Here is a 25,299-nt window from a genome sequence, read left to right as displayed (position 1 = left end):
GTGTTGATCGTCCATCCTAGTTCGAGTGCGATGAATATCTATCTATCCCCCTTGCATCCATGGTAGAGGAAGAGGGTGCCAAGATTGTCTCCTATGCTGACGAAACTCCGCTGATTTTTACCTGTGATAAAGGCTCAGACTTTAATGGGGCTAGTATCAGGGCCTGTCTCACGAAGGTGTTCAACTGGCTGAAGATTAATCAGCTTAAGTGTAACCCAGACAAAACTGAATGAAGTGGTCTTCTTTGGAAACCCACCTCCACCCGTAGAAAAGCAACACTTCGCCCCATGAGGAACAGCGAAGTTGCTGCTAGTGCACATGCATGGCACATCCGCTCGTCGCCAGTGTAGTGTGGCATACATGCCAGCCTTCTTGATTCAGGGGGGAGACTACCGATTTGAAGACTAGTCTCCCACCTCCCGATTCCTGCATGCAAGAACCTGATTCTTCGACGAGCTTCTGTCGACAGGGACTGGTCTTGTGTGACTCGAAGTATGCAGTGCCAGTAACCTGCTCCCGCAGGCCGGTACACAAAATTTTTGTCACACTCTCTCTGTCTCCGCTTTCTCCTCGCTCCTGACAGGTAAGAAAAAATACTTATTTTTGCTTCTCTGATATCCAGCCTCCTTAATAGATATCTATGGGAGAAATACATTCTCCCGATCATTTTAGGTCTCGGCCTGATCCAGCACATGAGCTGGTCATGGCCGAGACATTTAGTAGCTCTCAGAAATGCTACTTTGCCGGCGATCAGCTTGCTAGAACGTGCACAAGAGCGTGCGCGCATGCGCGTTATAGCAAGCTGATCGCCGGCAAAGTAGCACTTGCGGTGACGCAAGGGCACGACACTCGCGTCACCACTCGCGTTTTTTTTTCTGTTCTTTGCGGCCCGGTCGCGCGGCCAATGCTTGTTTGTTAAGCACTCCACAAGAGTGCATGTGTTCCCGCTGTCTCCCCCATGCACTGCTATTTCACTCTCTGCTGCCCACAATGTTCTCTCTTCATGTGCTTCTTCCCACCGCTCCTCAGTGTTGTGTTTGGCCTCACATGCTTCTCTCCATTGTGCTTCCCTAACATCCACATTCCTTCGAGCCCTTTTGCCTCGCTTCCCCCCCAGCACCCTGCGTGCTGCTTTTCACTGAGCAGCAGTCACATTTCTCATTGAATGGCACGAGCACTCTTTATCTTTTTTAAATAATCTTTTTATTGATTTTATACATGTCAAGCATTTCAACGCTTGATGGCAAAAAACAACCACCCATAAACAACAGAACAAACTGTTTGAGGCATACCAGCTCGGTTGTTGGTACAAATATTTCTGTGCCATACCACATACCAGTAGATGGGCGGGCATGTGTCCTACAGTTTAGGAATCTACTCCTCGCTCCGGCCCCAGTGTTGCCTTTACTCCTCCCCTTTGCCAAGCCCAGGATCGTCTAATGAATTTACGAGACTGCATCCTCAGTCTGCCCTAGTCCATGGGCCACATATTTTCGCGAATGTTCTGGGCAATCTTGGCCAGGGCCTGGTTCACCAGTTTTCAGCCCTCCTGCATGAGTCCATACTGGACTCCCACTCACTCACCATGAGACCCGTAACACCAGGGCTTTAAGTGGGATAAAAATAAAAAAACTGGGGGGGGTCTCTCAAAGGGGCGTGGCCAATGTAATTAAGGGTGTGGCTTACAAACACACAAGCTAAAAATCTGTGCTTAGCATTGTGTGCCACCCGAATTGTATTGTGCTGTTTCCGACAATGCATTCAGATATATGATACAAAAAACTTCATACCTACAGCAAGTTAGGACTATTGGCTTTGTCAATGGTTGTTAGTTGTGTTTGCCCTCACGTGCCTCTCTCCAGTGTGCTTCCCTAACATCCATATTCCTTCGAGCCCTTTTGCCTTGCTTCCCGCCCCCCCCCCCCCCCCCGGCACCCTGCGTGCTGCTTTTCACTGAGCAGCAGTCACATTTCTCGTTGAATGGCACGAGCACTCTTTATTTTTTTAAATAGTCTTTTTATTGATTTTATAAATTTTTTTAACTTTAGTGGGGGCGCACAAATACAAAGTCCAAGGCGAACAGAGTATGTATGAGAAATCCCTTCTTTATTCGTACAAAAGTGGTGGCGAGAACTTCATTAATTCAATCACAAAAAATGATCAGCCAACGTGTTTCTCTCCCTCACTGGGAGCTTCCTCAGGGCTATCAGGTAATATGAAGTTCAATTGAAGGTAGATAGTATCTCAGTGTTTTCAAAGAATGAAGAAGGATCGGCCAAAGTTCAACGCCCACTCTACAGTATCTCCTCAAGGTTTCTAGAGTCGCATATATGCTGACAACTCCAGGTATCGCCAAGCAAGTCCTAAATGGAAAACTCGCCTCAGGACGTAGTGTACAAATAATCAGTTGCAGGTCCTTTTGATAGAGGTGACAAAATGACCCCTTAGCTGTAGACATCGCAACGCCTCTTCCAAGTGTGAAAGGGCTAGTTCAGTTCTTTTTGGGGTTTTTTTGGTCCTCATCTCACCTAACAAGCCTCTGCGGGTCTTAAGAAGCCGCCTTCGTGATCTGTGGCCCCCACGGCTTACCGCACTCGCTCGTGTCATCTGACCGGTCCCTTCTTTGTGAGGGAGCCTGGTGTAATCATTAGACCATTTATATTAATCTTAAATTTTTGCCCCATCTCACAAAGGGGTGTCAGATGTTTGTTGGCTTATCTTCTGCGCCCTCGTAGTCTAAACGAGCCATGGAGAATGAGGCTTTGAGCCATTCTTCCCTTTGTGGGGGTAGGGGATCCTTCCACCTCTTGCAAACTTCCCTTCTGGCCAACAATATAAGCTAAATTAATAGGCCTCTGTCCTTCTGAGGAAGAGTGTGGCTGAGACAGCCATCTTCTCCAAAAAATACTAAAGACAAATTAATTTCTATGACGGTGTTGAAAATATCTCGAATGTTGTCACCCACCTCAGTCCAAAATGTATCAAGTGCTGGACATTCAAAGAAAATATGTAAGTCATTTGCAAGGGGTAGTGAGCATCTGGGGCATTTAGGGGCTGGCTCTGGGGCGAACTTGGCAATTTTCGCGGGAGTATAGTAAAGCCTGTTGATAACGAAGAAATTTTATTTTTTAAACAAGCGGGCTTGACATATTTGTACAAGATCTTTAAAGAGGGCTCATACAGGGACTCTATTGATGGCCCAAGGGGGGTTTCCCTCCATACTGCAGCTAAAGGGGGGGTTTCACAGTCCTCAATTTCCAACAAGCTGTTGTACCATATAGAGATTTCCTTCTTGATTGGGAGGATAGATTGCAACATCTCTTCGTTCTCTCTATTCCACCTAACCTCCCTCTTTTCTGCATTGTACCATGATACTAGCTGTAGATGTTTAAATCTAGAAAACCCTGGCCCAATCTTTGCCCTCAAATACTCCCATGGATGTAGCCCCCCGGAGTCTGCAAGTTCTGCCCAGATGGTGAAGCCTGCCCTCCTTATGGGCTGCGCCAAGCTATCCCTTAGGCAGTCTGGTGTTCCCGGTGTATCCCAGATAGGGGCACTGTCCGAATAGTATCCTATGCCCCAACTGCATCTGAGCCAATACCATAACTCCAAGGCCGCCCTCAAAACCTTCAGGCGTACCCGCTTGAAACATTTTGGTGATCCAAACTTATATAAAAAGGCCTCACCGTCGCCTCCTCCTTCTACTCTTGCCATTTCTCACAGCAGCCTGCCCCAAGTTGACTCCCCTGGTTTAACAAGTAGCATCCGTATGCTTTTAAACTGAAACGCAGCAGCGTATAGCCTCACATCTGGAAGAGCGAGCCCTCCTTTCTTTAGTCTGCGCCTAAGTTTTTTCCATGCCAGACGAACCCCTTTGTCTCCCCAGACGAAACTCCCGATCTTACTCTGTATCTTACTTAAAGTTTTTTTCGAGAATGTTAATGGTATAGATAAAAAAAGATAGGACAGCTTGGGGAGAATGACCATCTTTACCAAGTTGGTTTTTCCGTAAATGGTTAGTGGGAGGTTCCTCCATCTGCTAAAGAGACCGTCTATTTCCTTAATGACCCTATTAAGGTTAAGCTTAGGTATCCTCTCCAAGTCCTTTACTATGTAGATCTCTAGATATCTCAGCTCAGCACTGTCTCTCCCTGACCACTCCAGATTCCAGCACATCACCTCTGTCTTGGTTTTATTGACTAGATATCCAGATAGGGACCCAAACTCGCACATAAGATCCTCCACCCTAGGAATCACTACCTCAGGGTCACTTGTATACAGTATTAGGTCATCCGCGTAGAGAGATAGTTTGGAACTATATTGTTCAGATCTAAAAGGATAGATTGAATCATCCAGTCTCAACGCCTGTGCCAGTGGTTCGATGTATATATTAAATAGAAGTGGCGAGATCGGACACCCCTGCCTGGTTCCTCTCTGGATGTTAAAGCTCGGCGTGAGCAGCCCGTTTAGCAGGATTCGGGCGGAGGCACCCTGGTAGCAGTTCTGCAGGGTTCGAATGAAGATGGACCCAAACCCCATTGCCTTCAGAACCTCCCAAAGGTACACCCAGCAGACTCTATCAAACGCCTTGGCCGCGTCCAAAGCGACAACGGCCAAGGGTTCAGTCCTCTGAATGGCTAGATCTATGTTGCCAATTAAAAGCTGGGTCTGCTCCTGAATGTGTCTCCCTGCGACGAACCCTTTCTGATCGGGATGTATTAACCTAGGGATCAGTTTTGCCAATCTCCCTGCCAAAATGCCGATAAAGATCTTATAATCGGCGTTCAGCAGGGAGATTGGACTGTAGGAGTCCGCCTTTTTCGGATCCTTGCCAGTTTTTAAGATCAGCACTACTGTTGCGTCCTTCCAGGTCTTAGGGACCTTCCCAGTTATGCTATAGACAGAGTTAAAAGTGACCCCCAAAGCATTTATTAACTCCTCATTTAGGAGTTTATAAATTTGGCTTGGGAGTGAGTCTGAGCCTGGGGCTTTTTTATTCTTTGATTTTTTAATCTGGTCTGCTATCTCCTCTAGCGTGAAGGGAGCATCTAGTTTGTTTTTACTTTCTTCTGAGAGCGAGGGGAGATGTTTATTCCTAAGAAATAACTGTATGGCACTCGGTAGGGGCGCCAGGTCCTCTCTATATAGTTCCGAGAAGATGGAATGAAGGCAGGTCTGCATGTCCTCGATCTTGTTTGAGGTTTCTCCGCTAGCGTTGATGGTAAGTTCTTTTATATTGTTTCTAGCGCGATCGGTTCTCGCTTTCCAAGCCATGAGGCTTCAGTTCTTGAATATGTAGTGTTTTGTGTCCCTGGATCCGGACAGTTTAGTCAGCGTGCGATGTCTTCCGGCGTGAAGGGTCTGCTCTTGCTTCTCTTTTTTATTGATTTTATACATGTCAAGCATTTCAACACTTGATGGCAACTCCTCGCTCCGGCCCCAGTGTTGCCTTTACTCCTCCCCTTTGCCAAGCTCAGGATCGTCTATGTTCTGGGCAATCTTGGCCAGGGCCTGGTTCACCAGTTTTTCAGCCCTCCTGCATGAGTCCATACTGGACTCCCATTCACTCACCATGAGACCCGTAACACCAGGGCTTTAAGTGGGATGAAAAACTGGGTGGGGGGGGTCTCTCAAAGGGGCGTGGCCAATGTAATTAAGGGCGTAGCTTACAAACACACAAGCTAAAAATCTGTTTTTAGCATTGTGTGCCGCCCGAATTGTATTGTGCTGTTTCCGACATTGCATTCAGATATCTGATACAAGAAACATCATTCCTACAACAAGTCAGGACTATTGGCTTTGTCAATGGTTGTTAGTTGCCTAAGATAAATAAGCTGCAACTATGGCTTGTATATAATATTGAAAACGCTTCCACTTAAAGCTCTGGTGACACCATGTTGCTGCTCCTGAGTTTCAAAAAGAGAAGGGAAATCCAGAGAGAAAATTACTCTCTTTAAAGGATCCCCTACAACGCTCCCCTGGCATGATGTCATGCCGTAACTTAACAAATGAGAAGTGAGCAGTGTGAGCACGCGCACATTGATGTGTCTGCTGTCACTGCAGTATGGAAAGAAACGACCGCTTGTGCCAGGGCACAAAACAGAGCCCGATAGAGACCCGTTTTGAGGCCCCCTTTGAAAACCTGCCGGTGCTCGGCACCGGTGAGACCCGGCCCATTTTAAGCCCTGCGTAGAACTCCCCCACTTTTGATTCAGGTCTCGCTGCACCACCATCAGGGCCACATTGCAGAAGAGAAGCGAATGGTTGTCTAGTGCCTGGTCTCCCCAGACTGTCAGGGCCAGCAGTTACGGGGTGATATCAATTGCCATTTCAAACAAGCATTGGCGTAGCCAATAGGTCAAGCTTTTGGCACCTTATAAGTATTTAGTTATGCAACACAATATCCTTGGTGCAACAACATCAACTGTTGCATGGCAAAACACTTACAAGGTCCCAAAGGCGAGAACTATTGGCTATGCCATTGCTTGTTTAAAAATCTCACGCTTTCCTCTTCTAAAATGTTGGCATGAGTGGTGTGGTGGGCCCAAGGTTTGCATGCTGTGACAAGGACACATGGTTACTGTACATGGAAGTGGTCCAGTGGCTTTTATTGGCCGGGTCACCTGGCCGTTGACATGAATGGGTGTGGGGTTGAGTGTGACAGGCCCGCCCTCACGGAGTGACTGGCAGACTAGTCCATTCCCAAACACTAGAAAGTGTCCTGAAGAACACTACACCAATAATATTATTTAGTGTAAAGGATAGAAGTCATCCAAATTAGTTAAACATGTATTTATTTAGAGCATAAATAAATGACCCACTGGAGCCACAGGGGAAACGTCCAAGCTCCTCAAAATACAACCGTTTTCTCCTCAAATCCCGTTACCCATTTCATTAGTACATTGCCAAACACTAGGTGTCCTGCAGGTGTCCTTACCAGACTTGCCTAAACCATACGATTCTGTTTAGTTGTTGTGGTTTTCAAAGAAAACGTACATTTTAAGATGGTTCTCAAGACCACAACTAATATTTGTTATTTGCAACATTTTTGAAGCAACCTTGGAAAAATTGTCGAAGATATTAAACACTGAGGTCCTTGTGTAGAAAATGCTATTTTGCGTAGTAGTCCTATTAGATCTAAGATATAGTGTAAGCGAATATTTTTTTTAGTCGGTAGAACTGCGTTATCGTGTCCATCCGCTGTCCACGTAAGTAAACAATGACTTTATTTATACCCAACATGGCCGCCGTCAGACGGCTGCAACGAGCGTAGAACTTTGTGATATGCGGTCTAGCTCTTGGAAGCTGCTGGGTGTAGTGACAGGTGGGGTGGCTTCGGGCTGAGATAAGGTCTAGTTTCTGTGCTTCGAGGCCGATTATAAGCTGCGCATGCGCCTGAGAGAGTAGACGAAGGTTTACTGTGAAAGCTGTCAGTGATTCTTGTTTGACTCGTAGGCGGTCCAACCGCCCATGGCGAGGGAGGGATGCGTCCAGCTGCTCTAATGACACTACTATAATGGATAGTTGGGGGTTCGGGGCTGCTTTTCCTTTCCCAGCCCACAGCCATGTACTCCCCACAAAGGAGAGACTTTATCTCCGTCACCCTAAACCAGCAAGACGCTTCCGGCTACGACAACAGCAAAGGCCCACGAAGGAGAAGCTGCTGGAGGGTAAGTTGGTAACGGAGGTGGGCGACAGTGGATAAAGGAAAGCTAAGTTTACAGCAAGATAGCGGCTGGAGACACAGGGTACCTGGGCGTTCCGCCCGGGCTGATGGAGTATGCACAGTCACGGGCGATGAAGGGTAGTTCTTTTTGCCCGGTGAAAGGGGTTGGTGGCGCCCAAGGCAGTAATTTCACTAATGTTTTGTGGGGTTGCCCTTTCAGTCCTTGGACAGTTATATTCACTGTTGCTGATCGTGTATGGCTTGGCAGATTGCTGATGTTTCCTCCTCGGTGTGCAGTTAAGCTAGAATCACTTCTTGAGTTGTAATTGCATTTTTATAGCGCTTTCTACTCCTGATGAGGCGCTGAAGCGTCTTATGGTGGGCACTACTACACAGCTCCGTAACCCAAAGTTAGGTGTCATTATTAGGGTGAGTTCATGTAAGTAGAAAAATTGAATAAATAGGGCAGATAAGGTTAGATATTGTGAGATAACAAGGAGTGGTTACACAGAGGAGAATTTATGCGAATGGGATGAGTAGATAGGCTTGAAAATGTTAGATATAGCATGAATGGTTGGTTACTCGGGGGGTTTATGATTTGTAAGGAAGGGTATGCGATAGAGTACGGTACACCGAGAGGCACTAATGCACGAGAATGTAGCATTTGGAGTGTATCATTCAAATAGAAAGATAAGAGAAAGAGTAATCCCTGACTATACATCATGGTAGAAAGATAAGTCAAAAGTTAATTAGGGTTTTAAGTGGGATGAAAAAAGTGTGGGGTTTCTAAATGCGGCGTGGCCTACATAATTAACATGTAAACGAAATGTCTGGGATTCCCATAGTTACTATGGGAATCCCAGACATACTATGGCATAGTATTTCACCCGTCCATTACTTTTGTGCTTCTTTGAGCTTTCTATCATTGAATCTAGATATATCACACAACTGACCTATACCTAAAGCCAGTTAGGACTGTTGGGTATAGCAATGGTTGTTAGCTGTTTGTTTAAAATAATCCCTAACAGCAGTGACTTTATTATAATTAATACTGACAATATTTCAATATTGAAATTGTGAGACTGTGTTAAACATTTTTTTTGTAACTCTTTTTATTAAATTTGCTCAATAAACCATGACATACATGAATCACGTATTTATGTTCGTACATGATAAGGCTTATATTACAACCAATGTCTGTGCAAGATGGAAGAGACTGTAGATCACTGCCGATTCCTGATACGTACTTATACAGCAAAACATTGGACAAGGAATGAGCTTAAATCAGGTGCCTACTTTGCCAACCCTATTACACCCCAACCTAGCTGATACATATCACTCCCCATCCTCTGTCGCTCTATAGCGTTTCCATGGTGCCCATATGTTCTCCCATTTTTTAACACACCCCCTGCTCCTATACACAGTTTCCTCTGCTCGCTGGCACGTCAAAATCTCTTTCCCACTCCCCCACTGACGGTGGCAAAGATGCACCCCACCCCCTGGCAATATTCCGCTCGACATTCCCAGCCGCAAGAGCCAGCCATATGCCTGCATCCCTGGGCCAATCCGGGTCACCTCTAATCATCAGGAGGAGCCATTTAGCATCCATTGAAACCTCCACCCCTGTCACCCCAGACATAACGTCTGTTACTTTCTGCCAGAAACTGGTAATGACGGGGCACTCCCACAAGATATGGAAGAAAACTCTTTCCTGCTGACAACCCCTGACACACAGCGGCGTCGGCGGCCTACCCCATTTATACATGTACGCGGGTAGTAGGTGCGGTGTGGTATCTTAAGTTGTCGAGTTATACACTTTTGAGGCTTGTAGAAAGGGTAGTGGTATTCAGAGTGTCTCAGTCACTCCTGCTATATTCACTCTATATTAGAAATGCAAGTCATTTTCCCTCCATATCTCCATCTACGTATCTTACACCTAATTTCTTTCCACTTCAGCACCTCCTTTTTGCTATCTCCTGAATGCACTTCATTGCATCTCCTTCACCGAACCACCCTCAAACATATAGCATACCCACTTATCTGTAAGTACTTCATTTTCTTTTACTTTCGCCTCGTCAATTTTTTGGCAACTGTATACTTCTTTTGTCACACAGAAAGCACAAAACGTGACCATTGCTCTGTGCTCTGATGATCCTTTTGTTGTAATCTTCCTTTCTCCTTCCCTTGGTACAATTCTTCTCCCCCCCCCCTCCTTCCCCTTTAGAATGTTCCTTGAGAGCTTTATCCTTCTCACAGATGTGACCTATAGTATTTTACCTCCTCAGCAGCAATGTGTTTACCTCTTTTAGTTCTACCTGGTTCCATTGTATCCTTCCCCCTGCGAAGGGAGATGTGTTGTAATCTTCCTTTCTCTTCCCCCCCCCCTCACCCCTCCCCCCCCTCACCCCTCCTCCCCCTTTGGAATGTTCCTTGAGAGTTCACTTTAGAATGTTGGGGAGCATGTCAGTTACGGAGAGTGGATGACAGAATAAAGACGTTCCTACTTACCCTGCCTGAGTAAGAATCTTCATTTCAACACCTTTATATAATAACTTTTTGACACACTGACAGGCACTGTGACGCACTTGCACTACCTTCAGACTCAACTCCAGAGCTCTCAATCGTGACCCATTATAAACACCTGGGGGCAACTCAGTCCAAAGTATACTCTATGCAAGAGTAATATGTTACTCGTAAAAGTACAGAAACACAACGTCCAGGAAGTTAATACTCTTAGGTAATTAAAGATTAAGCAAAAATTGATGTATAAACTGGGACAAAATCGTTGACATGGATCATGTTAACTTTTTTTTACATTCATTGTTTCCAAATCGATCAGTGTTATTACCAGTATATTTAAGGACATGAGTTATAGGTATAGTGCATGATAGGGACCCGTATGAATGTCCGTTTTTAATTACTATCAGGTCTAAAACCCAAGGGATCCGGCCCACTTAAAGCCCTGACCTGTGGGCAGGTGATATATATGTTGAATCTGTGGTTGCTCTATTGGGTAGTTAATTGTGTTGTCACAGTCTATTCTTTAGTTACATAGATGTTATTGACTTTGTTTGACTCTGTACTTTTTTCAATATGAGGTACTGAGTAACGTCGTGTGCCCAAACAGTCCCTTTAGGGTTGTTTGATAGAGTTCCAAGGAGTGGACATTTGTTTGAGACAGATGAAAGAATGGTATGTTTTTAGGGGAATGTGGTTCTCTCTGGCATTATTAGGGGTTGTTCATAAACGTCTTCTGCTAATTTAGCTCTTCCTTGATCTTGTAGGGTCTTGGAAGGTTATTGGGGCTGTAATGTCACCTGCATGAGGTGCAGTTGTGTCTCCTACCCTGCTTTCCCAAACTGCATACCTGTAACCTTAGTTTTTAGGTCTCGCCTAGCGAACGCAGCACATGCGATGCTTTGCCTTGGCGAGACTCTATTTGTGTGACTTTTCTAAGCGAAGGGAGACAAACCATGTGCGCGCACAGACAGGCGATGTGCACGCGGATGACGTCTCCTCTCTGCAAGCAGATAAGAAAAGTGTTCACGAAGGGCAGGCGTTACACAGCGCCCACATCGCGCGCTTTCACTTTCCGTTTCCCCGTCGGCTCCACGGAGACAGCTTGTTAATGACGGTCTCCAAAGACTTCATGTTCTTTTCATTTTCGCGTGGTGTTTGCCTCGTCACTCTTAGCTGTCAACTGATATATTATGCTATCTGGCATTAATTTGGTGAGATCTGTCCCCTGTCACTAGGACAGCTCCTGGTGGCTGATCGTCTCACTACTGGTCATGGCAGAGACATCTGAATTGGTGACTATTTCATGTGCATACTCCATCAGTCTTGTAGGCTAGAAGGTGGCTTTGGTTGGTGGCAGCTGCTTGCACTTGTTCATAAAGCAGAAACTGATTGTATACTGACAGCATTTGACAAGGGTTCAATAAGGCGTCATGTACGAAACTTACTGGACTGGTACCTTTGTTCAATATCTCGATTCGTGGACAGCTTGCACCAGATGCTGTCTCTTAGTGCCCGAATACAAGGTGGCCGGATTTAATTGCAGAGATACCTTGTGGCTGGAAAATAATGTTTCTGGCCAGTATCCCTGCACATAAAGCCGTATATCGTGGGTGTTTGGGTAATAAATACCACGTGGAGCGGGAACTACCGGTTTCAAATCTGCCTGCAGGGTCTCCATTCTAGGGACAAATGTGCTTACTTTAACCAACTGCTCTGAGAAGCTGAGGTGGGGATGGTTTAAGGACACAACAGGGCCTGTATGCTGGCAGTGGTGAGCGTTTCTTGGTGCCTTGTGACATGAAAGGATCAGGCGGGGGCCAGGAGCCGAGGCCAGATTGTGCTTGCAGCCTAACCCTCGTGTGATTTTACAGGCAAGTAAAATCAGTTCCGGTGTTCTCACACCTGGGAAACCCGGTTGAAGGTTATAATTGGGTGAAAGTTAACGGTATCCCACCCAGGCATACGACCCCTTCCAATTTATCATGCGGGCACAAGAGTGTGTTTCCTAACATTAGTCCTGATTTTCAGGAGACACTCTGGGTGCTTGTCTTGCTTTTTGAAACGTTTGTGGTTTTATCCCATATGTCCCGCATTCAGTATGACTGTGGGAGGCCGTAAATCTGACTGTAGCTATTGAGTGAAAATGACTTGCTCTATAACCCTGTGATTTCTCCTCGGTGTCAGTTATGACAATGATGCTGTCCGTGTGTATTTTCGCATATGGCCCCAATGGCATCACCACCCTTTATGTCGATAGATGTCCTTGTATGTGAAGAGCATTGCACATCTGTGTATTGGATGCTCATATCCACATTGGTGGCAACTGATGTGCGTTGCTGTGTACAAGTCGGAGAGAAGGACTGTGAGGTCTCCTCAACAGCCATAGACTGTGACCCGAATCATTAGCGCGATGAGGAACAATGCCACGCCCCCAAGACACCACATCCTCTCCGGCTTCGACACTCTCCTCTCCCTCTTTCAGGAAGTTCCTGTACTCCAGCCGTCATTATCTGCTGAACTGTGAAGCCTACCCTCTCTGTCCCTATTTTTAACCATCTGTTAGTTCGATGGATTATGCAACCCCCCCACTACGTTCCTTCACCCGATCCACTACCCCTGCATACCTATCCCTGCCCCCGTCTTCAAATCACTCTCTCCACTCCCTTTACCTTCCTCCCTTCTCCATCCATCAGTCTACCTTATTTCTTCACCATATTACCCTTTTCATTTCCACCCATCAACTCTTTCTTGCCTTCCATATCTTCCTTTAACCACTCCATTAGGCGCAAGAGCAGATGGATAGTGACAGAAAAGGCGCAAGCCCTGCCTCCATACCCCCTGATAGAAGTCTGGACAAGCCAGGAATAGGGCCAGTCACAGGGCTCTTTATTGCTAACTGGAACATAAGTAATTGGCGAGCCATTGAGGGAACCATGGATGGGCCGAGGGCTTGAGGCGCAATCTTAGATTCTATCAAGGACTGGAACATAGCACCGGTGACACTAGAAGAGACAGAATCTCAGACAGAACCAATAACAGGGCCAGAGAAAGGACCAGCGATAGGCTCAAGGCCAGGGACTGTGTCAGGACAGACCCCAAACAAGCATTGGCATAGCCAATAGCTCTCGCTTTTGGGACCTTAAAAGTTTTTAGCCATGCAACACATTATCCTGGGTGCAGTGCCAACCTAACGAAAGTCAAATGTAGTTAAAATGTAAATCAACCACGGACATTTGATTGCTTTACCACACATTTAGCATGTATTCAGCATGGTTAATAAGGGAAGCTTTAGAACATAATTCCAATACATCATGAAGCCACATAAACCACGCTTAGCTCATTGCAACTGCAACAAGCATTGGAAATGCAATAGGTCTCGCAGCATTAGAGTTAGTGCTTTTAGAATTGTTTATGGGTTTTTTTTGTAAATCTTTAGCATTTTTGTTTCCTGTAGCCAATGCTAAAGAATTTCAAAAAAAAAAAGCCATAAACATTTCTAAAAGCTCTGAAATGCTGGATATATATTCAGTACAGATACACTATATTGTTAATGAAGACATAGGATATAATATGTTGTACTGTATACACACAATTAGATGGGAACGTGCTGTGTGTGTCAGCGATTGAAAGAGACTGCACTCAGAGTTGCTGTGCGCATCAGCGAAAAGATTGCAGAGTAGACACGCAATACTTGTACTAAAGTGTTGTGCGATTGTACTGTAGGCACGCAATTTAAAATCCAGCTAAACGCGTCAGCAGAGTTGCTGTGCGCATCAGCGAGTGAACTGTAAACTAGACACGCAGTTTTAAAATCAAGATGTGCGTATCAGCGAAAAGATTGCAGGGTAGACGACCAAATACTTGTACAAAAGTGCTCTGCGTGTCAGCGAAAGAACGTAAAAGTCTGCACTGGGCACTGCTGTGCGAGTCTGCAAGAAAGCATGGAGCTGCTGTGCGCATCAGTGAGTAAACTGTAAAGTAGGCACGCAATTTAAAATCCAACTGTGCGCGTCAGCGCCGCGGAGTTGCTGTGTGCATCAGCGAGTGAACTGTAACTTATACACACAATTTTAAAATCAAGCTGTGCGTATCAGCGAAAGGATTGCAGGGTAGACATGCAAATACTTGCACAAATGTGCTGTGCGTGCCAGCGAATGAGCATTAAAGTGCACACAGCGTCGCTGTGCGCGTGAGCGATAGAGCATGGAGCTGCTGTGTACATAAAATGGACACAAAGCTGGTGTGCACGTTAGTATTGGCACAAAGCTGTTGTACACGCTGTTGTCCGTCTGTAAAGGCTGCTGGGTGTGTCAGCCAAGGAGAATGAAGCTGGTTTGCGCGTCAAGGTTTCTAGGTGCGCAATCAAAGAGCAACGTCGGGTCAATGCGTTGCACGTTGCGTTCCAATGACGAATTTCTGGAATGCCACAGTTATATGGAGAAGTCCTAAAGTTCACAGAGGAAAGCACAGTGCCAGCACGAGGACGGGCAGTCACGAGCAGGTAGTTAAAGAAATAACATGGAACCACCCGGACAGCGGTAAAGTTAACAAGTGAAAGCGGGATGTAAGTAGGGGGGAGGAGAAGTCTGGGCAGGCAGGATGACTCAGGGGAGGGGGCGGAGCGGGGCAGAGCGGCATGTGGGTGTGAAGAAGCCGGGCCTTTGAAGTGAAGCTAAGCTTCACTTCAAAGGTGTCGGAGGAATGCGGGCGGCTGTGCACGCGCTTTTAAGCTCAATGCACATGCGCATTGAGCTTAAAAGTCACGGGCACTGCAAGGAATCGCCACGATTCCTTGCAAGTTGGATAAAGAGTGGATAAGCCCCCATAGTCTCGCAAGCTCGATGCGCATGCGCATCGACAGGCGAGACCTAAAAACCACTTCAATTTGCCCAGCACATCACCATTCCATTTGTGTGGCACAAGTGCTTTATGAGCAAGTATCAAGGTATGCTGTTCTTGTTGCCTCTTTACACAACCATGCTCACACAATTACAACAAGCATTTGCAATGCAACAGGTCTCGCATTTAAGCGAGCTTGAGCTAGTGGCATTGTAAATGACAATGCATTTTATTTATGTTTTGGTATTTAAAACATAAATAAAAGACATTGTCATTTATAATGCTAATAGCTTAAACTCGCGTAAATGCGGGACCTATTGCATTGCAAATGCTTGTTTTATTTTGGTCTAGCCACACACTTATCCTGTGTGTGTGTGTGTGTGTGTGTGCATTGACCTAGGCCAGTAGTTTGAAATGTTGTACCTAGTCCTAGAGCCAGATTCTGTGGTGAGGAAAGAGGAGAAAGGCTTTCTTTAGAAGTGCCAGAGCTCTCTCTGATAAATTGGGCTGTATATGACTTCGACTGCAGCCGTATCTGTTGTTAAGGAAAGGAGCCCTTTAATGGGGCACTGATTCTTGGCTCTTCCTGATCTCTGTGAGTAGGGATCGTAAAAGCCTGCTCTCACTTATTTATATTTATGTGGTGGGCACTCCACCTGGAGACTGTGCTGTTGGGCAAAGCATCCTTGCAGACAGAGGCCTGGCCTGCAAGATGGCCTGGCAGAAACACATGAAAGGGGAATCGACCCAAAGCAGTACCAATGGAGCAGACCTGGAATACACATCCTCTGTCTGTCCAAATTGGTATAAAGGTGGGAGCTCAGGACTGATCGTTTTTGTGCTCTCCTCTATCAAGGAGGGGTACTCTGCAGAGAACTTGGGCACAACTACTCAACCACGGGTTGGTGTTGCACTGACAGCCAACTCCCCAGAGGTGAAGGAACATCACCTGGAGTCTGAGCTGAAGGGGGAATTGCTGGCCTTTCTTGGGTACCAAGACATCCTGGCTGTGAGGGTGGGAAGGAAGTGCCAACCCTGCAGGAGGAAAGGATTATGATAGGGACTGCTATAACTGACTCTGGCGTAGGATCTGTACAACAGAGAATCGCTAAGCAAGTGTGCTGAAGGACTCGGAGCACTACTGATTCAGGTAGTGCAGTCTATGTCAGTTATCCCGGTTGGAGCTGCCAGGCACTTGGAGCGAGCGGTCTGTCTATGCGGTAGTTCTGACTGAATCCAGGATAAGCCCATGCTGGTGGCCTTGTGTCCCACAAGTGGAGTGCTTAACGGCAACACTGCTCATTTTACAGTTTGGTCTGGACCAGTCCTGAAGAATAAATGTCCCAAGCAGTTCCCTGTGGGTGCCTCATGAAGATTCAAGCTTATCTCCTTTTGGCACTGTATGCCGAAGGTGGAGCTTGGCTTCCGCTGCTCCCAATGATCATTGTTAGACCTGTCTGACTTTTTGGCGAAGTCCCTCCTAATTTTTATTTATTTTGTCCCCTTTTTGCCCCTCATACCCTTATTAATTTTTGTGTCTACTGGATTTTTATAGGTGTTGGCCAGGGGGATAGGTGTTCCCTCTCCCCCTCATAGTTTTTTACCTCAGGTTCAGAGGCCTGTTCTGACAGGAAAGTTGGCACCACCTAAAATGGTGGCCACCAACTGCCCCAACTGTCACCAACAGAACCTGGCTATAGACCAACATAGGGCATTCTAGAACCTTCTGGTCCATTCTGGACCACTGAAGGGCAGCCTATATAAGGCGGAATGCGGGGCAGCCATTTTGTCTACCTGTGAGAGTCAGCTGGAGGACAGGCTATCCTGGCAGGTGGGAGGAGACTAGTGTAAGGGTTGAACTCCTGGACTGGGAAGCAGCCTAATAATTCCACTTCTCTATTCCTCCTGTGGGTTCCTTGTCCTGTCCCCGCTGGGAAAGTTGAGGGAGACCCTGGGCGCCTGACTGACCCCTAACTTCAAAATAGTAGGGTGTAGGTAGGGTAAGGAGACTGCAGCGCAGTGGAGCGCAGTCCTCTGCCCAGCAGTGGAAACAAGAAGATAACTGTTGTCCTGGGTGGCGCTGGGCACCTCTTACCTGGGACAGAACTGGCAAGGAGCTGACCCTGTGTTAATGGACCAGTGGTTGGAGCCTGGTGGAGGATTCCCTTGAGCCTGGGCAACCTTGTGAGGCCAGCGCCGAGAACGGGACCCCGGGGGCACCTGTCGCGCTGTGGGTCAGTGTCCAGTGAATCCTGAGATAAGTAAGAGCGCAGTGCTCCTTCCCGGCGCCAGCGCGCTAATCCCCCAGTGAAATTGCAGGACTGTGGTGAGAGAGAGGGCCGAGCATTGAGCAGGCCCGGAGCGGAGTCGCTTTTCCCCCGCGCATGCGCAGTGGAGGCCGGGGGTGTGGAAATCGACGTCGTCACCTTTTGCTGAGGAGGCGGCTTCGGCGAGTGTTTGTAAGTGACCTGCGCGCCGAGGGACAGATCCGGTTGTGAGGAGGCGGCTTCGGCGAGTGTTTGTAAGTGACCTGCGCGCCGAGGGACAGATCCGGTTGTGAGGAGCAGCCTGGCAAGCGGCTGACGCGCTGTGTGCAGCGCTCCGGTTCTGTTCTCTCCAGAGGCGGAGAGATCGAGGCTGTGTGAGGAGCAGTCCCAAGGTACAGGGGGTGGGCGGAAGATCCGTCTGCCGGCCCCCCTTTTCAAGTAAGCAGGGAGGAGTGTGGGATAGCGTGGGAGAGCTGGTCAGGCCTCCTACGCGTTCAGCTTCTTCCTTCCACTGACCCTAATTAAGCACAAGAGGAGGAGAGCCTGAAAACAAAAGCCTTATTAAATAAAATACTGGCTGACTCAAGAAGCCGATTACCAGTGGGGGTTCCAGGAGCATAAAGTCGCTATAACACCCTGGGCTCTTGATCACTTATGACAGTTTGCCCCCTCCCCCCTTCTGCTACTGGAGTTGAGTTCTTTGGTAATCCTTGCTATGAAAAGTTGGTATATTTGAACCCTCAGAGTTTATGCAGTAAGAAGAAGGAGGGAACTCTGGTGCTGGGGGAGACGCCTATAGTACATTGCATAATACCCATACACAGTGTTTCTGGAGTCTAAGCTAGTGCACTGTTGAGGCTTAACTTACATTAATAGACCTGAGAGTGTTAATATTGACTAAATGACAAGTGTATTGTAATGTTAAATCTATCTGGAGAATTGCCTAGCCGGTTAGAAGTGCTTGCTATTACTAAGTTAACTCGAAATGTATTAAGTGACAATCTGCCAATAATTTAAAAAGCGTAATTGTTGACCCTGAAAGTGATTTAAACTGCTTTGAATTATTTACATGTGAGCTACTGAAATTTGACCACAGAGAGAATATTATTTTTACATAAAGCAGCACGTATTTTCATATAATTTTGGTGTAGTGTTTTTCTTTTTGAGTGCTATTGCGTGAAGTTACCTTTGGGTGGTCTGCAACCTTTACACTGTGCCTCTAGATGTTAGTCTTGCCCTAGGCCAGGCTACCTAATTCCAACATATTGGTGCCTAGCGGTGGGATTGCGGACTTGGTTGCAGCTACTTACTAGTAATTTGACGTAATACACCTAACCTACACCAGGAGTTTTCTCCTTGCGGCCCTCCCAATTAGTCCTTTTGTTTTTTCTAAATTTATTCCTGGTGGTGGGTGGAGTTGGTTTTAGGTTACCCTTACCCCTCTGAAATTTCTGGTGTGTGTCCAGGTTTGCCAGACTCACAATGGAGTTTGCAGTGGAAAACCTGGAGGTCTATTCCGTGCCCCAATTGAGAATGTTCTGCCAACAAATGGGGGTCTTTTTCAAACAGGGTGCCAGGAAGGGGGAGCTCCAGACTAGCCTTAGGGCCTGGGTGGAGGCACACCAAGAGACAAAGGAGGAGGATGAAGAGGTTGACCAGGACATGCTGGGGGAGGTAGAAGAGTTATTCCGCGATAAGGGGGAAAACTTACTCACCAAACCAATGTCCTATTCCAGTAAGGGCAGTAGCATCTCTGGGAGAAGCCTAACAGAAGCCGAGCTCACCGATAGGAGAGAGAACAGACAGCTAAAGTGGGAGTTGGCTAAGTTGGAGCAGGAGAAAGAGGAGAGGAGGATGGTCCACGAGTTTAGACTGAAGGAACTGGAGCTCCAAAGTCTGCAACGGGGGTCCTCTCCTGTTAGGAATGGTGGCAGCGAACCAAAAGAGTCAGCCAGGGAGACCAAACCCTATATCCCAAAGGACCTGATAGCGAGTTTCAGTCAGGGGGATGATGTAGCTAAGTGGCTGGCCGCTTATGAGGTTTCTTTGAAGGTTCATGGAGTGCAGGAGAAGCACTGGGGGGGTAGTTTGTACAAGTACATGCCTCCTGCTGGTCGGGACACCTTGCTGGCCCTGGATCCAGAGGAACAGACAAACTACCCCACCATGAAGTTGGCGTTATTGAGGAAGTTTGGGCTCACCCCAGAGAGGTACCGACAGAAGTTTAGGGGGAGTCACAAGATGGGCACTCAGAACTGGGTGGACTTCCTTGATTATGCCAGAAAGGCCTTAGAGGGTTGGGTCAAGGGCAGTGAGGTAAAGGATTATGAGGGGCTGTACAATCTATTTTTGAAAGAACACCTCCTCGAGAAATGTTTTCCCGAGCTGCGCCAACACCTGGTAGACAGCAAGCTGACCAATCCCCGGAAGCTTGCAGAGGAGGCGGACATCTGGACAAGTACTCGGGTGTCCTCCAAGGGGACTGGAGGGGAATCTCAAAAAGCCGGACAGGGCGCCCCCCAGAAGAAGGAAGGGGGGGAGAAAAAGAAAGAGTTCTCTAAAGGTCCCCAAAATAACTTCCAAGGGAAGGGAGCAGGTTTCACCCCTAGGGCAAACCCGCCCCGGAACCCTTATCCTGGCCAAAGCCAGCAGCCCAGGGTTCCCCACTGTTTTGAATGCGGTGGCGTTGGACATTATAAGGGAGATGTCAGATGCCCAAAGAGACCACCCCCTCCCACCGGAGGAAAGTCACCGGGAGTAGCTAGTGTAGCGCTCGGGGAGGAGTTGCCCTTAGATAAGGGGGGTGAGTGGGCGGGTGTCACCTTAGTGTCCCTGGGAGAGCGGGAGATGGTGCCAAAGATCCAGGTGCCCCCAAATACTACAAAGTATGGGCAATGGGTTACCATCAATGGCCAGAGAGGGGAGGCTCTGAGGGATACAGGAGCCAGCATGACTATGGTGAGAAGTCAGCTGGTGTCCCCAGAGCAGGTTGTTCCTAATGTACTCCACCCCGCCGCGATGGCTGACGGCAGAATGGGCCACTATCCAGTGGCTGAGGTTCCCTTTGAGTGGGAGGGGGTTGCAGGTTCACTTCGAGTTGCCGTAAGCCCTGCCGTGCCAGTCGATTGTCTGTTGGGGAATGACATGGAACACAACACTTGGAGAGAGGTGGAATACCGGACGCATTCTGCGATGCTGGGTACACCTAACTGGGCCTGTGTCAGCACAAGGTCTGCGACTGCCCGGAGAGGGAGTTCGCCTGGGTTGGAGCCTGGAACAATGGCCCAACCCGCTGCTAAAAAGGGTCAGAAACGGAGACAGGGACAGCCTGCTCCTGCTTCCACGCCCCATGTGACAGATCGGCCACCTGCAATGGTAGGCCAGGAGTCCGTGGAGGGGGAAGTAGACTCTCTGGAGGATTTGCCCATCCCTGCTGAATGGCATGTGGAGGGAGGCCCTACCAGAGAGGAATTCTGTAGGGGGCAGAGGGAGTGCCCTACCCTTGAGGGACTGAGGCGTCAGGCTGAAGCCCAGGCAGCAGGTGATGCTACGGGACACCACCATATTTACTGGGAGGATGGCCTCCTCTACAGTGAACCTAAGGTTCCTCTACCTGGCTCATCAAGGGCCTTGGTGGTCCCGCAGCAATACCGAGCCTTTCTGCTGGAATTGGCTCATGCGATACCACTGGCAGGACACTTAGGCCAGGACAAGACCTTTGCACGGCTTGTTCTCCACTTTTACTGGCCTCAGATGAAAGCGGCGTCCAACACATACTGTAGGACATGTGTATCCTGCCAGGCCAGTGGGAAGACAGGGGTGAAGCTAAAGGCTCCCCTGGAACCACTTCCTGTCGTTAGCACCCCCTTTGAAAGGGTGGGCATCGACATTGTAGGGCCATTGGATCCACCAACAACAGCTGGTCACAGGTTCATCCTGGTTCTGGTGGATCATGCCACACGGTACCCAGAGGCCATCCCTCTGAGGACTGTTACTGCACCTGTGGTGGCTAGGGCCCTGATGGGAATCTTTACTAGGGTAGGATTCCCAAAGGAGGTTGTGTCTGACAGGGGGACTAACTTCCTGTCTGCTTACATGCGGACTATGTGGAAGGAGTGTGGGGTGACCTACCGGTTCACCACTCCTTATCACCCCCAGTCCAATGGACTGGTTGAGAGGTTCAATAAGACCCTGAAGGGCATGATAAGAAGTCTGCCAGAGAGTTTACGGAGGAAGTGGGACATCCTCCTACCTTGCTTACTGTTCTCCTACAGAGAGGTGCCACAGAAAGGAGTGGGCTTCAGCCCATTTGAATTGTTGTATGGGCATCCAGTGCGTGGGCCTCTCAGCCTGGTGAAGGAAGGATGGGAGAAGTCTCCCAGAAAACCTCCCCAGGATGTGGTGAGCTACATGTTGGCCTTCAGAAGCCAGATGGCCAAGTTGTGGAAGCAGGCTGCTGACAACTTGGAGGCCAGTCAGGCAGTCATGAAGGAATGGTACGATCAGAATGCTCACCCGGTGGAGTTGGAGCCTGGCCAGAAAGTCTGGGTGATGGAACCTGGAGAGCTAAGTGCCCTTCAGGATCGTTGGACAGGCCCCTTTGAGGTGTTGGAGAAAAAGGGTAAGGCCACTTACTTGGTGGATCTTAAGACCCCGAGGCAGCCCCTACGGGTGCTGCATGCCAATCGCCTCAAACCCCACCATGAGAGGCCAGAGGTCATCCTGATGTTGGTGACTGATGGTGCTGAGGAAGCAGAAAGCGAGCCTCTCCCAGACCTCTTTTCATGTCAAGAGAAGGATGGGTCGGTGGAGGGAGTGATTCTCTCCCCGTCTCTCACTCCTGAGCAACGAGAGGACTGCCGACAGGTATTGGGGCAGTACTCTTCACTGTTTTCCCTTGTCCCAGGCAGAACCCACCTGTGTACCCATGATGTGGACACAGGAGACAGCCCCCCAGTGAAATCCAAGACCTATAGGCTGTCGGACAAGGTGAAGGCTAGCATCCATGGCGAAGTTGCCAAGATGTTGGAGCTAGGGGTGATAGAACCGTCCAGCAGCCCTTGGTCCAGTCCGGTGGTGCTAGTCCCAAAAGCTGCCCCACCGGGCACCACACCAGAACTGAGGTTCTGTGTGGATTACCGAGGACTGAACTCAGTTACCAAAACTGATGCTCATCCCATCCCCAGGGCGGATGAGTTAATTGACCGGCTAGGAGCTGCCCAATACCTCAGTACCTTTGACCTCACTTCAGGGTACTGGCAGATCTCCTTGACAGATGGAGCAAGGGAAAGGTCAGCCTTTTCCACGCCCGAGGGACACTTCCAGTTCTGCGTGATGCCCTTTGGTCTCAAGAACGCTCCTGCCACATTTCAGCGACTGGTGAACCAGGTCCTCTCTGGAATGGAGGGATTCTCGGCTGCTTACCTGGATGACATTGCTGTCTTCAGTAGCAGTTGGGAGGACCACTTGCAACATTTGCAAGCAGTTCTCCAGGCGCTGAAACAAGCTGGATTGACCATCAAAGCCAGCAAATGCCAGATTGGGCAGGGGTCGGTTGTGTACCTTGGACACTTGGTGGGTAGGGGGTCAGTGCAGCCCCTGCAGGCAAAAATTGAGGCAATCATGGCCTGGGAACCCCCCAAGACACAAACTGAGGTCCGGGCTTTTCTGGGCCTCACAGGTTACTACCGTCGCTTTGTGAAGGGGTATGGCACTATTGTAGCGCCCCTCACAGAGCTCACCTCTAGGAAACAACCTCGACGGGTAGTATGGACAAAGGCTTGTCAGCAAGCCTTTGAAAAGTTGAAGCAGGCAATGTGCGAAGCACCGGTCCTGAAGGCTCCCGATTTCTCCAAGGAGTTCATTGTTCAAACAGATGCATCCGAACATGGCATTGGGGCAGTGTTATCGCAACTAAATGAAGAGGGCCTGGATCAACCTATAGTCTTCTTATCCAGGAGACTGCTTCCCCGGGAACAGAAGTGGAGTGCCATTGAGAGGGAAGCTTTTGCGGTGGTGTGGGCTCTGAAGAAGCTGCGGCCATACCTCTTTGGCTCGCACTTCCTGGTTCAGACTGACCACCGCCCCCTTCGTTGGCTGATGCAAATGAAGGGGGAAAATCCCAAGCTGTTGAGGTGGTCCATCTCCCTACAGGGAATGGACTTCCGGGTGGAACATCGGCCTGGAGTGGACCACGCCAATGCAGACGGTCTCTCCAGGTATTTCCGCCTTAGTGATGAGGACTCCCAAGGGGTTGGGTAGTTCTCCCCACTTTCAGCTGGGGGGGACGCGTGTTAGACCTGTCTGACTTTTTGGCGAAGTCCCTCCTAATTTTTATTTATTTTGTCCCCTTTTTGCCCCTCATACCCTTATTAATTTTTGTGTCTACTGGATTTTTATAGGTGTTGGCCAGGGGGATAGGTGTTCCCTCTCCCCCTCATAGTTTTTTACCTCAGGTTCAGAGGCCTGTTCTGACAGGAAAGTTGGCACCACCTAAAATGGTGGCCACCAACTGCCCCAACTGTCACCAACAGAACCTGGCTATAGACCAACATAGGGCATTCTAGAACCTTCTGGTCCATTCTGGACCACTGAAGGGCAGCCTATATAAGGCGGAATGCGGGGCAGCCATTTTGTCTACCTGTGAGAGTCAGCTGGAGGACAGGCTATCCTGGCAGGTGGGAGGAGACTAGTGTAAGGGTTGAACTCCTGGACTGGGAAGCAGCCTAATAATTCCACTTCTCTATTCCTCCTGTGGGTTCCTTGTCCTGTCCCCGCTGGGAAAGTTGAGGGAGACCCTGGGCGCCTGACTGACCCCTAACTTCAAAATAGTAGGGTGTAGGTAGGGTAAGGAGACTGCAGCGCAGTGGAGCGCAGTCCTCTGCCCAGCAGTGGAAACAAGAAGATAACTGTTGTCCTGGGTGGCGCTGGGCACCTCTTACCTGGGACAGAACTGGCAAGGAGCTGACCCTGTGTTAATGGACCAGTGGTTGGAGCCTGGTGGAGGATTCCCTTGAGCCTGGGCAACCTTGTGAGGCCAGCGCCGAGAACGGGACCCCGGGGGCACCTGTCGCGCTGTGGGTCAGTGTCCAGTGAATCCTGAGATAAGTAAGAGCGCAGTGCTCCTTCCCGGCGCCAGCGCGCTAATCCCCCAGTGAAATTGCAGGACTGTGGTGAGAGAGAGGGCCGAGCATTGAGCAGGCCCGGAGCGGAGTCGCTTTTCCCCCGCGCATGCGCAGTGGAGGCCGGGGGTGTGGAAATCGACGTCGTCACCTTTTGCTGAGGAGGCGGCTTCGGCGAGTGTTTGTAAGTGACCTGCGCGCCGAGGGACAGATCCGGTTGTGAGGAGGCGGCTTCGGCGAGTGTTTGTAAGTGACCTGCGCGCCGAGGGACAGATCCGGTTGTGAGGAGCAGCCTGGCAAGCGGCTGACGCGCTGTGTGCAGCGCTCCGGTTCTGTTCTCTCCAGAGGCGGAGAGATCGAGGCTGTGTGAGGAGCAGTCCCAAGGTACAGGGGGTGGGCGGAAGATCCGTCTGCCGGCCCCCCTTTTCAAGTAAGCAGGGAGGAGTGTGGGATAGCGTGGGAGAGCTGGTCAGGCCTCCTACGCGTTCAGCTTCTTCCTTCCACTGACCCTAATTAAGCACAAGAGGAGGAGAGCCTGAAAACAAAAGCCTTATTAAATAAAATACTGGCTGACTCAAGAAGCCGATTACCAGTGGGGGTTCCAGGAGCATAAAGTCGCTATAACACCCTGGGCTCTTGATCACTTATGACAGTTTGCCCCCTCCCCCCTTCTGCTACTGGAGTTGAGTTCTTGGGTAATCCTTGCTATGAAAAGTTGGTATATTTGAACCCTCAGAGTTTATGCAGTAAGAAGAAGGAGGGAACTCTGGTGCTGGGGGAGACGCCTATAGTACATTGCATAATACCCATACACAGTGTTTCTGGAGTCTAAGCTAGTGCACTGTTGAGGCTTAACTTACATTAATAGACCTGAGAGTGTTAATAT

The 25,299-nt window shown here is 48.7% G+C and overlaps 1 protein-coding gene across 1 annotated transcript in view; it reads left to right on the top strand.

Moving 5' to 3' along the window:
- The first annotated feature begins 7,374 nt into the window (after positions 1 to 7,374).
- MAN1B1 (mannosidase alpha class 1B member 1) overlaps positions 7,375 to 25,299 on the top strand; it is a 373,555-nt gene continuing 355,630 nt past the window's right edge. The window contains exon 1 of the mRNA XM_078642044.1: positions 7,375 to 7,670. Within this exon, the coding sequence (XP_078498170.1) occupies positions 7,566 to 7,670 (105 nt within the window). The 5' untranslated portion in view covers positions 7,375 to 7,565. The remainder of the gene's footprint in view (positions 7,671 to 25,299) is intronic.

Source organism: Lissotriton helveticus, chromosome 5_1, assembly GCF_964261635.1.
Source record: "Lissotriton helveticus chromosome 5_1, aLisHel1.1, whole genome shotgun sequence".
NCBI lineage: Eukaryota > Metazoa > Chordata > Amphibia > Caudata > Salamandridae > Lissotriton > Lissotriton helveticus.
The sequence above is the reverse complement of the archived record's forward strand: the minus strand, read 5'-3'. Positions and strand labels throughout refer to the sequence as shown.